Genomic DNA, 15,760 nt, shown 5'->3' with positions numbered 1-15,760 from the left:
GAGGTGTATGCTCTAACTTGGCAGGGTTATGTTGCTCATATCATGTGTATGGTGTCTCGGATTGCTATGTCATTTGATTAGTTGAGACATGCTTTGTGTGAATGCCACCTGTTCAGTGTCTAATTACTATATATGTGAATTATGCATTGCCATCTTGTTGCAAGACATTATATATGTGAATTATACAATGCTAACTTGTTGCAAAGGCATTATATATGTGAATTATGCAATACCATGCTGTTTAGCCAATCATCATGTATGTGAATTATATCATGCTATCATTTTTTTGTATTACGTGTTCCATTTGTCGACAACGTTTGTATATTCAACTACTCTTCATGTGCATCAACCATTTGAAGTGGTGATGGAAGTATCTGGAGTGAAAACAAGATATTCAGAGCAGACAATGCTACCTGCTGAAGCAGACTTCTTGCTGGTTACAGAGAGCTCCTTAGAGGAGGATTTAGAGACTTATGACCAGTCCTATTTCCCCCCTGAGGTCTATGCTCAAACTTGGCAGGGTTATATTACCCATGTCATGCATGTTGTCTTGCATTGCTTAGTTTTTACATCATATATGGATTGCCATCTGCTTACTTGCTTACTATATAAATCATATATTTGAATTATATCATGCCATCATGTTTACATAGTACATACACATCATCTATCTGAATTATGGCATGGCAACCCATTTAATAAAGACATCATATAGTTATATCATCTCATCCTGTTTAGTGTTTACAGTCATCATATTTTGAATTATGGCATTCTATCCGTGAATGTATGTGAATTATGGCATGCCAACCTATTTAATAAACACATTATATAGTTATATCATGTCATCCTGTTTACATAGTCTCATATTTTGAACTATGTCTTTCCAACTTTCTTAGTTAGCCATCATAATGTGAAATTGTGTCATGCTATCCTGTTTAGTTAGCCATCATATATGTGAAATTGTGTCATGCTATCATGTTTGGTTAGACAACATAAATATGAATTATTTCATGCCCTCTTTTATTCCCCACTATCCATTGCACCTGTCTATCATACAATGTCTATACTTTCAATTACTTTTCTTGTTTATCAGCCATTTGAATTGGAGAGGGTGATGGCAGTATCTAAGGGAGTAACAACACGGTCTTCAGAAAAGATAGTGATACCAGTTGATGCAGATAGAACCACGGTTGTACTTGCCCAAGGACCAGATCCACCACACATAACCCAAAATCTCGCAGATTGTACCCCTACCCAGTTGGACAGAGAACCAGCTACACCCCTTCTAACCCCAACCCCGGCAGATAGTAACCCAGTTCTAGTTGACACAGCACAGTCTCCACCACAGAGCACCCAAACACGAGCAGTTAGTAAGGGAACTGCAGTGCCCAAAGCACGAGGACCACCACTCTAAATCCCAACTCAACGCTTAAAGGAGAAGAAGATTTGTTCTCAGGTTAGGTTATGTAGCTATGGTTCATACTCATTTGCCCTTGCATTACTGTATTTACTCATACCAACTATTTTCAAATTTTAAGGATGGGATTGAAACTCCAATGGCGCAACAGGTATGTTTTAGACATGTTTCTTTAACTGGTTTGCTGTTGTAACCTGATCTATGTTGATTTCTGTTTCAATTGAATAAACAGTTATGTTCTCATGTCATGCACATTACAAGTGTTGTTATTGCTCTATAGTTTCCCACACTTATATTCTGTCTATTCTGCTTTGTCTTGAACAAATATTATTTGAACTGTGTCTCTATCTTGATTTGGCAACAAAAACTAGAATGATATAAACCATAGAGTGACCATGGTACATAGATATATATTTGTTTCATGTTGTTATCTTGTCCACTTTACTACTGAACTCATTTACCAAAATGAGTTTCATATACAACATGGTAAATATGTGATGTGTCTGCTTGTTTCTCTTTTAGAATGCGGACAAAATATTGGAGAACAGTACCGTGTTATCCAATGGTAAAGGAAGTAATACAGATAAGGTTCAAGATAGTGAGACATCCCTGTTGGTCTCCAAGAAAGCTGATAAAAACTATCTTGACGACAGTGAGAGAACCCAAAAGTTCTGTCTTGATGTAGTGTTCGAGTTACTGGTCACTACTGCTGGCACAAGCTCTTCGAACTCGCTGCCTAAATCAGTTCGTCTTCTTGAGTCTCAACTTCAAGTTGAAAGATATCGATTAGATGTGCTGCGACAGGAAGCCGAAGGACTGAGGAAGTCCTTGCAGAATTCAGATGCATATTTCCTGGTGCAACAGCAAGCGCGGGAGGATTTAAGCGCCAAACAAGAGAAAGTTAATAAGCTTGCTAAGCATCTTGCCAGCATTTTGGGTACCCAGGATATTGTTTCTTGAGATCTTCTGAAGTGGTTTCAGTTTTGGATTTGTTTTGCTGCGGAGTTTATTTGTGTTGGTCGCCAACTTTGACAACCAGTGTATACGATATGCTGCTTTGTTCCCTATATTTGCACTGGTGGCGAACTTTGATGTCCAGTGGATGTAATATGTGTAATAGCCATGATAGCATAGCATTAGTTGCTTGCTTATATATTTCCTTGTTGTCTTGTTTATTTGTTTGCTTGTAGTCATTGCACTTCTTTTTCCGCGGTTTGCTAGTGGCTGCAATAACCTATTTTTTAAAACTAGGCCACAATAACCATGGGGCTAATATTTACTGTAGTGACACTGGGCCTCCTACGGGCCGTAAAAACAGCGGGACTTCTACGCGCCGTAGAAACAATGGGCCTTCTACGGGCCGTAGAAACAATGGGCCTTCTGCGGGTCGTATCATCAATGGGCCTTATACGGTCCGTATGATCGATTGGCCAAACATGGGCCAAACAGACCGCATTATGGTCGTAAACGGGCTAGAGTTGGAATCGTCCATTCATGGGCCGACCATAACGGGCCATCATTAATAGGCCGAATTTGATCACGCTATGAAAACGGCCCAATGTATTAATGGACCACAAACGGGCCGACTGTAACCACAGGCTGAATTTGGCCCATAAGTAGAAAATGACAGTAACGGGCCGTAAGTAAACGAATGCTGGAAATGAGCCCAAGAATAAATGGGCTCTGAGAAGGCTGAAAGATAAGTGGGATGGAAACGGCCCAAGGAAATAACGGACCGTTAATGGGGATAAGGTGATACACTGTTCATTACGGGCCAGTTTCACAATGGGCCGTTAATGGGTGTAAAGTGATACACTATTTATTACGGGCCAGTTTCACCACGGGCCGTTAATAGGCCAAGTGTTACAAAGGGCCTCATATAGGCCGAAAGACGTCATGGGCCATACATGGGCCAGAAGTGAAAACGGGCAGGAATCATGTTGGATGGCCCAGCTGACGCTATTGGGCCTAATTCGGATAAGGCGTAACGGGCCTTGGGTTAGCGGGCTGTAAATGGGCTATATGCGAACAAGCCGTTAACAGGCTTTCCATGGGCGGGCCCGCCACCTTTTGACCAAGTCAAACGGGCCGGCCTTTTCATAGGAATGGGCCTCTGTTGGGCCATGCCACGTGTCGAAGTATCATAGGCGCCTTTTGTCCAATGAGTAGATGACATTTGTCCCAATGATGAGCCGACACGTGTTTCCTCCAGTCAATGATGATTTTACATGTGGAAAATCCCCATTGGTCGGTGCTATTAACGGGTTATCGGATCCAAAACCCGATCGGATAGCTTAACGGCGTTCCGTTACGGTGGATGCCATGTGTCGGTCACCCTTAACGAAAGCACTTCTGTGACGCGTGATTTATCGTCATGGAAGTGGACACTTCCGTGATGATAATTTTAGTAATGTCATGGAACACTTCTACGATAGCACAGGTATGACTATCTTGATTCTGTCATAAAATCGTCATGGATGTATATGCATGACAAAAAACGCGACCTACTGTGACAAACACGTATCATCATGGAAGTGTAATTTTTTTGTAGTGTCATATGATTCGCGTTCGTTACTTTGATAATTTGATATGTGGGTGGACCGGTGCTTGGGTACTGCCTTTTCTTGGACAAGCGTCCCACTTATGATTAGCCTTTATTGCAAGCATCCGCAACTACAAAAGAAGTATTAAAGTAAACTTAACCATAACATGAAACATGTGGATCCAAATCAGCCCCTTACGAAGCAACGCATAAACTAGGGTTTAAGCTTCTGTCACTCTAGCAACCCATCATCTACTTATTACTTCCCAATGCCTTCCTCTAGGCCCAAACAATGGTGAAGTGTCATGTAGTCAACGTTTACATAACACCGCTAGAGGAGAGACAACATACATCTCATCAAAATATCGAACGAATACCAAATTCACATGACCACTTATAGCAAGACTTCTCCCATGTCCTCAGGAACAAACGTAATTACTCACAAATCATATTCATGATCATAATCAAAGGGGTATTAATATGCATTAAGGATATGAACATATGATCTTCCACCGAATAAACCAACTAGCATCAACTACACGGAGTAACACTACTAGTGACCCACAGGTACCAGTCTGAGCTTTTCAGACAAGGATTGGATACAAGAGATGAACTAGGGTTTGAGAGGAGACGGTGCTGGTGTAGATGTTGATGGAGATTGGGGCCCTCCCAATGAGAGGATCGATGGTGATGAAGATGGCGATGATTCCCCCCTCTCGGAGGGATGTTTTCCCGGCAGAACAGCTCCACCGGAGCCCTAGATTGGTTTCGCCAAGGTTCCGCCTCGTGGCGGCGGTGTTTCATCCCGAAAGCTTGCTTATGATTCTTTTTCAGGGTAAAAGACTTCATATAGCAAAAGATGGTCACCGGAGGGCTGCCTGGGGCCCACGAGGCAGGGGGCGCGCCCCTACCCTCATGGACGGTGGGTGGCCCTCCTCTGGTATTTCTTCCGCTCAATATTTTTTATTAATTCAAAAATGACTTTCGTGGAGTTTCAGGACTTTTGGAGTTGTGCAGAATAGGTCTTTAATATTTGCTCCTTTTCTAGCTCCGAATCCCAGCTACCGGCATTCTCCCTCTTCATGTAAACCTTGTAAAATAAGAGAGAATAGGCATAAGTATTGTGACATAATGTGTAATAACAGCCCATAATGCAATAAATATTGATATAAAAGCATATGATGCAAAATGGACGTATCAGTGGACGGGCGACGGCGGCAGCTACTGGGGTAGCAACGGCGGCGGCGGCAGCGGCTAGGTTAGGAGCGCGGCGGTGATGCTCGAAGAAGGCGAAGAACCCGACAGCGTGACAAAGACTGGCGCGGACAGTGGCGTTCCCGCGCCGAGGATGATGGCGCGGTGCATACCATGGGAGGTTGACGCGCAGTGATGGCGGAAGGGACCGCGAGCTGCGGCGCTACGGCCCAAAGGGGCGACACAGCGATGACGGGCTGGTCAGGGCGACGGCGCAAGACCTCGGGCCGGTTGTGGGGGCCGCGAGCCGCAGCGCTACAACCTGAAGGGGCGGTGCAGCGGCTGAGCGCGGAACGATGCAACTGCGGGGACGACCTTGGAACGGCGCCGTGGACTGCATGCCACACTCGCTACGGCCCGACGGGGCGAGCAGTGGCGTGAGGGTCGGTGCAGCCATGGGGACGACCTGGAGCGGATGGCTTCGGGGCGGCGGTGGACCACGGGCCGCGGCACTATGACCCGAAGGGACGACGCAGCGGTTGACGCGGGTCGGTGCAGCCGGAAGAAGAACTACGGAGCGGCGGTGCTGCGGCCCGACGGGGCGACGCAGCGGCAGCCCGATGCTCGATCGATGTAGGGACGCGTTATACTCGGAACAGTCTTCACAAGACCTGCGGAGACGCGCGCAAATGATGGGCCAGATCGGTCGCACGACAAGAATGAAGCGGAGCAGCGGATTGGTGATCAATCTTACCACTTGCAAAATCAGCGGCGGACTGAGCAAGAGCATGCAACCGGTCTAAACACGTACCGTACATGAAGGCCGATTGGAAAGGTACACCCGCATGGCATGCGGTAGGGGACGGCCAGGGCAGCGCATGCGCTGCCGTTGCACGTAACGTGGTGCATGCACGAATCTGGGGCGACCGCTTTGTGGATGGAGGCGAAGTGGATGCAGATGTCTCGATCAGATCATGGCGGCGACGGCCGGCGAATGCGCGGACGGCGGTCGTTCTGGGCCGCCGAGGCGGAGAAGACGCCGTGTAGTCGATGCTGAAGTCGGAGTAGAGGCACGGGGAGGTCGACGGTGGCGGCGAGCGACGCAAACAGATCTTAGATCAAAAAAACAAAACGAATGCACCGATCAAGATGACCGACAAGAGAGAAAAAAACCCTGGATCAAGGATCGGGAAAAAGACTCTCTACTCTCTAGGGCATCCGATCAACACGGCCGACAGACGAACCCTAGGTACGAGCAGCGCAGCCCCCAGCGGCGGTCATGGAGGCCGACCACCCCGGGGGCGGCGCGCGGAGCGGAAGAGACAGGCGGCGCTAGGCTTGGATCGGTTAGGCTGATACCATGTTAGACGGGAGAGAGGGACTGGTGAAATATAATGATGGGTGTATTACTGAGCATCGAGGGCAAGTATATATTAAATACAAAACTTGAAGGGCAAGACGCCTCTTCCGAAGCTAAGGTGGGAGACGGATTATAAATTCTAAACTATCAAATACATGTTTCGAATACATGTTTCGGGTGAGTCCTCGGGTGAGTCCGCCGATTTTGCATATGTGGTTTTGTTCTGCTTTTGCGCTTGTGTTGGTGTTGGTTTCGGACTGCACTTTTCCCCCGTGGTGTTGGATGGATTTTCTCTTTCGAATACCTCTTTCTTTGAGACCGTCTTTCGAATACCTCTGACTCGGGGAAACCAAACACAAAACGGCCCAACCCCCAGACCAATCGGACCTCAGGCACCTTGAGGACAATAGTACCGATCGACGCACAGTATAGGCTTCCGAAAAGAAAAGAACGCACACCCAACCCAGCCCCACCGGACCACACCACCCCCATCGAGGACGAAGCCGCCCCACGTAGCTCTTGCTCCCCGGACTGTTGAAGAGGACATGGCTTCTCTTGTGCTCCGATCCGCCGGCCGCTTGCTCCGGCGACCCCTCTCCGATTATGCTGGGAAGATCCGACCCAACAAGGTATACCCTCTTCCCCTTTCCCTCTAGGGTTTCGTTGATCTGCCAAATTCATAATCAGCGAGTCGCCTGACCATTAATTAGCTATACACCATGTCCTTCGAGCCTCTGTAAGTTTCCTGTGTTTGAGCTTTTGCATATTGATTGACGTGGTTCCCAGAGGCCAGCGCCGCGTCAGATTTTTGGGCATGAAAAATCGAACGTTTTTCATGATATGTTGTGTTCGCCGTGGATGACAGGTTTAGTTTGCGAGCATGGCAAATCAGCCGCAGTTCTTTTTTCTTGTCTGGAAATTGCCATGCTTGCAAATTAAATTTGCCATCCTCATGCCAATATGAATTGACATGAAAAACGTTTGATTTGCCATCAGATATTTAGCATCTCTGTTTTTTACTTTTACTTGAACATAATGCCATGATCAGATATACGCAGATTGAGATGTAAATTCGTGAGACGATGAATTACAAAAAATAATATCAGTTTTTATCTCCAGCATTCTTGCTCAAAATTCAGTACGGGACACGGAAAACATATCAAGGAAGAACCCATCAGGACCGGCCCGAGCATTATGATGAAACTGGATGAGCGCGACCGTATCCTGTCTGAAGCTCACAAAGACATTAAAGCAATGCTAAAACAAGCAAGGGATAATGAAGCATGGTAAGCAACCAGTTCATTGTTCTCAACTCGTATATATGTACGCACACATGTACTATGTGGTTGTATTATTCTTATTATGGTGTGTTTTAACCTGCAGGGACAAGCTACTGAAAAAATTGTTATTACCTTCATCCATTCTTGCCGCCCTTGCCTTTTGGAAGACAGGACAGCAAATGCCTGTGGAAAATATACCTCCAAATTAATGCATGTATTCATGTGTCCTTGGTGTTATGACTTTTATTTTTTGCTTGTACTGAAACATGTCATGGACCTGAGTTGTAAATGTGCTGTGTTGGAAACTAGGCTGTGGGCTTGTTGAAATACTAACTGTAATGTAATCAAGTCTTTGTTCTTGGCTACCTCTTTGATAGCCCGCTTTTCAGACTTATTTAGTGAAGGAGAAGATGTACATGGATTCCCATCATGTTTCTTAACACCTAGCGAGGATTTGATTTAGGAAAAAATATCACATAAGTGGCTGGTTTGTTAGTCACACAGCGATCTGTTCAATGGCTCATGTATATTGTTGAACCTGCAAAATGCTTTTCAAGCTGAAATTATAGCTTTGTTTGTGCCCGTTGTTTTTTGGGAACGCTTAAGCCATTGTTGCTCAGGCTTCATGATAGCCCATGTCAAACTGGATGGGACTAGATAGGTTTAGCTCCCGTAAAAAAGAAAGGATAGGTTTCGCTGGTTGGTGGTAAATTGGCTGCTCCTTTTCTAGTATCCACATGATAAGGATATGTACAATGGTGCTATCTTAACAGTGTTATGTAGGATAAATGTTGAGGTCGAGAAGAGAGAAATCATAAAAGAGACTTATATCTTCTCTTATTTAAGAGATGATCTCTTAGTATAATATGTCTCAACACGTTTTTAGGAATAGCTACTTATTGAGATAAGGTCAAGAGATGACCCATTATAGGCACGCTTTTTTTTTATCTCTAAATTACATACAAGGCTTAAGATAAAAATGTCTTATTAATCATTGTACATGTCCTAAATGCTTAGCCTAAAAACGATTGGTAAGTGCTGGGAAGTGGCAAAAGTTGTTATCTTAAGGAGACCATGACTAATTATTATTACTAGAAATTAAAATCTACACAAGTCAGAACCTGTGATGTGCTGAATGCATCAGGTTGCCTTTCTTTAGAAATATGCCCGTGCGTTGCACCGGGAGAATCAAAACACACCTCCCTAGCCCAATGACCCAAGATAACATTCTGTTGCATCAGCCATGTAATGTATATTTTACCAATGATCTTAAAATGCATGTATGAGATGCTACACTTCAATCCTGAAAGAATTGATTAATTTAAATATCTAAATTACCTTCCTAGTTAATTTGTAGTATAATGAGTCATTACCTTCATCATTTGATTTATCATTGAGAGCCTAAATCATGAGGATCGTACATGTATGTACATATATAAGAAATTAAGGTTTAATTGGTAAGTTACCAGATGCCCATTACTGATTTTCGTTACCAAATTTCTTCTAAACTTACATGCACGGAGACCTATAAAGTCTAAAGTACAACTCAATTTTCTTTCATATAGAAGGAAACATAATAAACAGATTTGCACATACCACACTAAAACGAATTTTCTATTTGAAGAGGTCACAATAATTTTCATGAAATCAGGTGTATGATTCGGAATTTCTTTTTTAACCATGCATGCTTCAGATTCCATGGAAAGGCATTATTCCCAGTGTGTTGCAACGGAAAAAAATCATCCCTCATATGAACACCTGAGAGCATCGGCGAATCCCTTCAAATCTTTCACAATGCCCCACGAGAAACAACATGATAAGTGGTGTAAGTTCATAAGGTTGTATTATTTGTGAAATGCATTCAACATGTTTCCAATTTATTAGACTACAGAAATATCAACGTTAAGCCGGGATTTTCAAAATACCCCATATAAAGAAGATATTAATAAAGGTTGCATCATAAATGGAATTTTAGGAATGATGATTAATATAATAGCATATTTGAAATCTACACATCTTTTTAAAGGGATTTCCATATATAACATGTTAGATTTGGCGTTAGGATTTGAAAGTGATTAATATAGTACCATATTTGAAATCTACACATCTTTTTAAGGGATTTCTATATATAACATGCTAGATTTGAAGTTAGGGTTTGAAAGTTATGAGTTTTTTTGACATTGAAAGTGATTAATATAATACCATATTTGAAATCTACACATCTTTTTAAGGGATTTCTATACATAACATGTTAGATTTGGAGTTAGGGTTTGAAAGTTATGATTTTTTTTTGAAATATATGAATATGTCCAAAAAATAGAGTAACTGGTACATTGTGCTGCCCATCTGCTAAGTGACGCTGGAGCGAGTAGTAATATCCTACGCCTACCAACATTAATAGGAGAGAAAAATAAAAGGAGGAAAAGGGAGCAAGGGGACTCGAACCTGGGTCTCCCAGGTAAACAGGCGAGCCTCACACCACTGCGCCACACACATGCAAGCTGTTGATTACAGGGGCTTCACTTTAATAACTTGAGTAGGTCGCGGATTTTAGAAAAGGGTAAACCGAACCGTTTTTTCCACTTACCAATGGCATGGTGGGTAATTATTTACAACTTCAAGGGCACTTTTAATGACGGACGACCAGAAACACTATTTGCTTTATTATTACTAGCAAATATGCTCGTGCGTTGCAACGGGAGAAAAACTATCAAATTATGCAGGAGTGGTAGATAATGGCTATTAAAATGCCAAGGTGAGATAAGGGCTTCTAAAATGTCGATTCAAAAACCATGTCTAAGTGATGTCATGATGAGATAAGAGTCTTTTGAAAAGTCATTTCAAAAAACAAAAAATGTGATGGTTTGACCATGATTTGATTTCCTAAGGCGCAAACTGCATTGATGGACCCTGCCTAAGCTAGACTGATGAATGATGTATATCATCTTGACCTAACGTAGCGGTGGTTGTCATAACAATTACTGTGGTACCAGAATAAACATAGCTGTGTATGGAGGCAAAATAGACATTTAGTTATTTTTATATAGTTTACAAAAACTAACCCATAGAAAGTTGTGTCAATATTTTTTGGGTTCAGCGTTGTACGAAACATGGAAGCCTTTTTTTACCCGATGCGAAGGATTAAATAAAATCATAAATCGACCTCTAGAGATCCCTTATAAAAACTTCTACGCAGGCGATGTTTGATTTTGTTCATCATTTACGGGCCTGTTTTAATTTTGGAAACATTTCAAAAAAATCATGTATATTTTTTTTCTAATTCCAGAATGTGTTTTGAATACTGGATTTTTTAAATCATGTTTTTTTCATGAACATCTATTTGATATTGTGATTTATTTTTCTATGATATGCGAATTTTTTTTTTGAAATCATGAACAATTTAGGATTTCTCAATAAAACTCGCAGCTTTTTGAAATTTGGTTCTTTTAAAAATCCCGAATGAATTTAAACAATGAAAAAAAAGGAATTAAAAAAGTAAAAAGCAAAAAACGAAATAGAAAACAGGGCGCCACCAGCCACATATGGGCCGGCCCATTAGCACGTGCAGGAGGAGGAGGCGCAGCATGTACATTTTTTTCTAGTTCAGACTATGTTTGGAATACTGGATTATTTTAAAAAAAACATGATTTTTTATTTCTTGAACATCGATTTGATATTCCAATTTTTTTTATGGTATGCAAACAATATTTTGAAATCATGAATATTTTATGACTTCTCAATAAAGCTCGCAACTTTTCGAAATTTATTTCAAAATCCTGAATTAACTTAAAGAAGAAAAAATAAAAACATAAATAAGAAAGTGAAAAGCAAAAAAGAGAATAGAAAACAGGGCCCACCACCAGCCAATTATGGGCCGGCCTATTAGCGCGTGCGGGTGGAAGACCTGCGCTTCCTACGGAGCCAAAAAGGAGGAAAAAGTGTAGGAACCAGGGATCGAACGCTGGTCTCCCGCGTGCTAGACGAAAGCCTTGGCCATAGGGCTACCTGTGCTCTTGTGTTGTATGAGTGTATCATCCTATAAGAACTAAGTCGGTGGTGATTTTGAAATAAATCCGAATTATTTTGCATATGGATGGCATAGTGGGTAATTTATGCGAACTTCGAGGGCGATTTCTATGACGGACGACCAGAAACACTATTTGCTTTATTAGTAGGTAAAGATAAAGATGTCTCAACACGTTTTTAGGAATAGCTACTTATTGAGATAAGGTCAAGAGATGACCCATTATAGGCACGCTTTTTTTTTATCTCTAAATTACATACAAGGCTTAAGATAAGAATGTCTTATCAATCATTGTACATGTCCTAAATGCTTAGCCTAAAAACGATTGATAAGTGCTGGGAAGTGGCAAAAGTTGTTATCTTAAGGAGACCATGACTAATTATTATTACTAGAAATTAAAATCTACACAAGTCAGAACCGGTGATGTGCTGAATGCATCAGGTTGCCTTTCTTTAGAACTAAGTCAGACTAAACAACCCATCTCACTTAAATCGCTTAAGTTTTATTTTTATTTTTTGAAAAACTAGAATTGCTTTCTCTTAGACAAAACTAAAATCGTTTTAGTTTTTTTTTTTTGAGCAAATACTAAAATCGCTTTAGTGAGCAACCGTTAGAGAAGAAAAATAGATCAAGTGGGCTGGCCTGTTTAGCCCATTGGAACCCACCTTACACTACTAGCTAGCCCACCCTGACATGTTCTCGTTAGACTCAAAAAAAAAAACCTGACATGTTCTCGTGCACAAATTAGTAGAAGGCGACGGGTTTTCCTATTTAGCGCTGCAGGCGCCGGTTCGTACTGTTTTCCGCAAACCGGCGCCTGCAGCCGCCTTATCTGGGCTCGGCCCATTTCGTGCTCGTCTCCCGTCCAACCCCAGTATTCAAGGCGCAAAAAATCCGCGAGAGCTGGGACTCGAACCGGAGATTTCATGGCTCTCAGCGCAACGTGGTAACCACCCCGCCACAAGAATCTTATGCGCTATATTGCATCACTTTCTTTTTTTATTTTTTCTATTTTTCCTTCTTCCTCATTCAATGATTTTCTTTCGAATGTATCCATATTTTATTTAAAATTGATGAACCTTTTCAAATTCTATGAACTTTTTTCTAATCCAATGTACCTTTTCAATTTTGATAAACTTTTTTTCATATTCGTTGAACGTTTCCAATTCTGATGAACTTTCTTTAAATTCAATGAACTTTTTTCAAGTTTGATGAACTTTTTTCAAGAGTGATGAATTTTTTCATCAATTTTGTGAACTTTTTTCAAAATCGTTGAACTTTTTCAAACTTGCTGAACTATTTTTCAAAACCGATGAACTTTTTTCGAAAATGATGAACTTTTTTTTCGAAAACTATGAACTTTTTTTAAACCGATGAACTTTTTACAAAATCGATGAACTTTTTGAACTCGCTGAACTGTTTTCAAAACCGATGAACTTTTTTTCGAAAACGATGAACTTTTTTTCGAAAATGATGAACTTTTGGTCAAAACTGATGATTTTGTTTTTCAAAAATGATGAACTTTTAAAACTTTTTCATAAAGATTTTTCCAAAATCGGTGAACTTTTCTTCAAAATGATGAACTATTTCTCGAAATCGTTGAACTTTTTTTAAGTTTGTGAACTTTTTGTCTCAAAATCGGCAAACGCTTTTAAATTCACGATTTATAAAAGAAATAAAAGAATTGAATGATAAATAAATAGTGTGGCCATACTGTTTCATGTACTGTTAGCGCAATGGAAACCACTAGTGTCCAATTGCTTAGGTGGTCAGCTAAAGTCGAACTAGCCTTGCGTTCGTGACCGATGCAGGTTCGGTTCCTGAAACAGCCATATTTTTTCGTTTTTTTATAGCGATTGTGTTCCCTACGCTTTCCCATCACGGGCCGGCCCAGCAAGGCGCTGCTGCGGGCGCCAGCTACCTGTTCGGGCGCTTAAGGCGCCGAACAGGAGCTCCCGAAGGCGACGGGACCTCCTAATTCCCGCATAGGCCGAGCAAACGCGGTGCGTCTATGCCTCGCTTCGGGCAACCACGTCGCCAGCAGGAACCGGTAGCGATCCGCCCCACTACCATGTGGTCCCATCATGCTGATGTTCCATGTTTTTTCTTTTATTCGTATTCTTAAAAATACTATATTATGAAAACTAATTTTTTATTTTTTAAAAGTGCTCATCGCACATTTTAAAAATGTAAATGCAGTCTAAAATAATGTTCGCACAACTTTTAGAAAAAAACGTATACCATAAAAAAGACAATGTGACATTTAAAAAAAATACTCACACGTTTCAAAAAATGTACATGCCACTTTGTAAAATGTCGTATAATGTAAGAAGCATTAGTGTAATTCAGGAAAAATGTTTAGTGCCATTCAGAAATTGGTATGTTACATTAAGAAAAATGTTCACATGTTTTAAAAAATGTTTGTGACATTTAAAATATATTTATCCAACGTAAAAAAAAGTGTTTGTGTAGTTCAAAAAAGCTTGTTTCTTATCATACAAAAAAATGATTCAACATGTATTTCAAAAAAGTTTAACATGTATTCAAAAATTGTTCAAAACCCTCCATTCGAAAATATTTGTCCTGGCTTTAGTTCAAATCTGAACTAAAACTATGACAACTATTTTGGAATGGAGGAAATATCTGAAAAACATATTATTCAAGTATTTAAAAATCTTAAATGCATATAAGAAATGACCCCCCATTCCAAAATATTTTTCGTGGTTTTAGTGCAAATCTGAACTAAAAGTACGACAAGTTTTTTGGAACGGAGCAAATAGTTCAAAAACGTACTAGTCATGTATTTAAAAATATTAAATGTACATAAAAATGTTTATATCTAGACAAAAAATATAGAATGTATATGAAAAATATAGACATTAAAACATGTATCTGAATAAAAAATGTTAATGTTTATAGAAAAAATTGTGGTCTATACAAAAAATGTACAATGTGTATGAAAACTACAAACATGTGTTGAAAAAAAAGAAAAATCCAATGAAACACAAAGGAAAGAGACAAAAAAAAAGAGAAAAACTGAATACAAAACCGCTCCTCAAATATGTTCCCTTAACGGGCTGGCCCACAAGCAGGTAAGGTGGCGACAGACAAGAGACATAAATCAGTACGTGCGACGTATAACCTTGGTGAAGCAAACGTGAACAAGAGCTATATATCGCTTATTGCAATTCTTATTGAGCCTTGCCTCTCGAGTCCGCTTGTACGGCCGGCCCATTAGCGTGTTTTCTTTGCTACATCGCCATGTTAATTCATCAAAATCACTAGTTAAGGGGTATCTCTTCGCAAGGTCACTCTTATCTTCTCGGACACCTGCAAGTGGTGCACTTTATGTGCATCACTTGTCAAAGTCTGAGACTTTTCCATTATTTCATAGATTTTGTTTATTTAAAATGCTTTATCTCTTGAACTGTGCATCCAAATTTTAAACCGTTTTCACCATTGCTTTTCTCGTATCAAGACCTTCAAAACTAGATCCTGTGTTAACAATTTTCGATGAACTTTTTTCATGAAAAAACCGAAAAGAATAGAAGAAAAAAGCTGGAACCGGAAGCATGTTTTTCCCCCTCTTTTTCCCTTTCTGAGAGGCACAATTGTGCTTCTCACATAAGTAAATATGTGCCTCCACGAGAAGAAAATTTCTCGTGGAAGCAAAAATAATGTGTTCCCCCTCGTTCCAAGATGCAGTTGTAGTTCTCGCGGAAACGAACCGGTGTTTCTCGCGAAAGCAAAACAAATGCGTTTTTTCTTTGCTTCTCCTTGAAGCTAAAAAAACGTGTTTTATCCCTTTTCTAAGAGGTAGAGTTGTGCTTCTCGTGGATGCAAATATGCGCCTCCATGATAAGCAAATATGTGCTTCTCGTAAAAGAAAAAAAAAACATTTTCTCCTTTACAAGAGGCATAATTGTGCTTCTCGTAGAGGCAA

General features: G+C 40.9%; 1 protein-coding gene across 1 annotated transcript; it reads left to right on the top strand.

Moving 5' to 3' along the window:
- Positions 1-6,838: 6,838 nt before the first annotated feature.
- LOC123086709 (uncharacterized) lies at positions 6,839-8,167 on the top strand. The gene is made up of 3 exons (XM_044508483.1): positions 6,839-7,142; positions 7,633-7,799; positions 7,897-8,167. The coding sequence occupies exons 1-3, from the start codon at positions 7,059-7,061 to the stop codon at positions 8,000-8,002; spliced, it is 357 nt and encodes a 118-aa protein (XP_044364418.1). The 5' UTR covers positions 6,839-7,058; the 3' UTR covers positions 8,003-8,167.
- The last annotated feature ends 7,593 nt before the right edge of the window (positions 8,168-15,760 follow it).

Source organism: Triticum aestivum, chromosome 1B, assembly GCF_018294505.1.
Source record: "Triticum aestivum cultivar Chinese Spring chromosome 1B, IWGSC CS RefSeq v2.1, whole genome shotgun sequence".
NCBI lineage: Eukaryota > Viridiplantae > Streptophyta > Magnoliopsida > Poales > Poaceae > Triticum > Triticum aestivum.
This window is presented reverse-complemented; position numbering and strand designations above follow the sequence as displayed.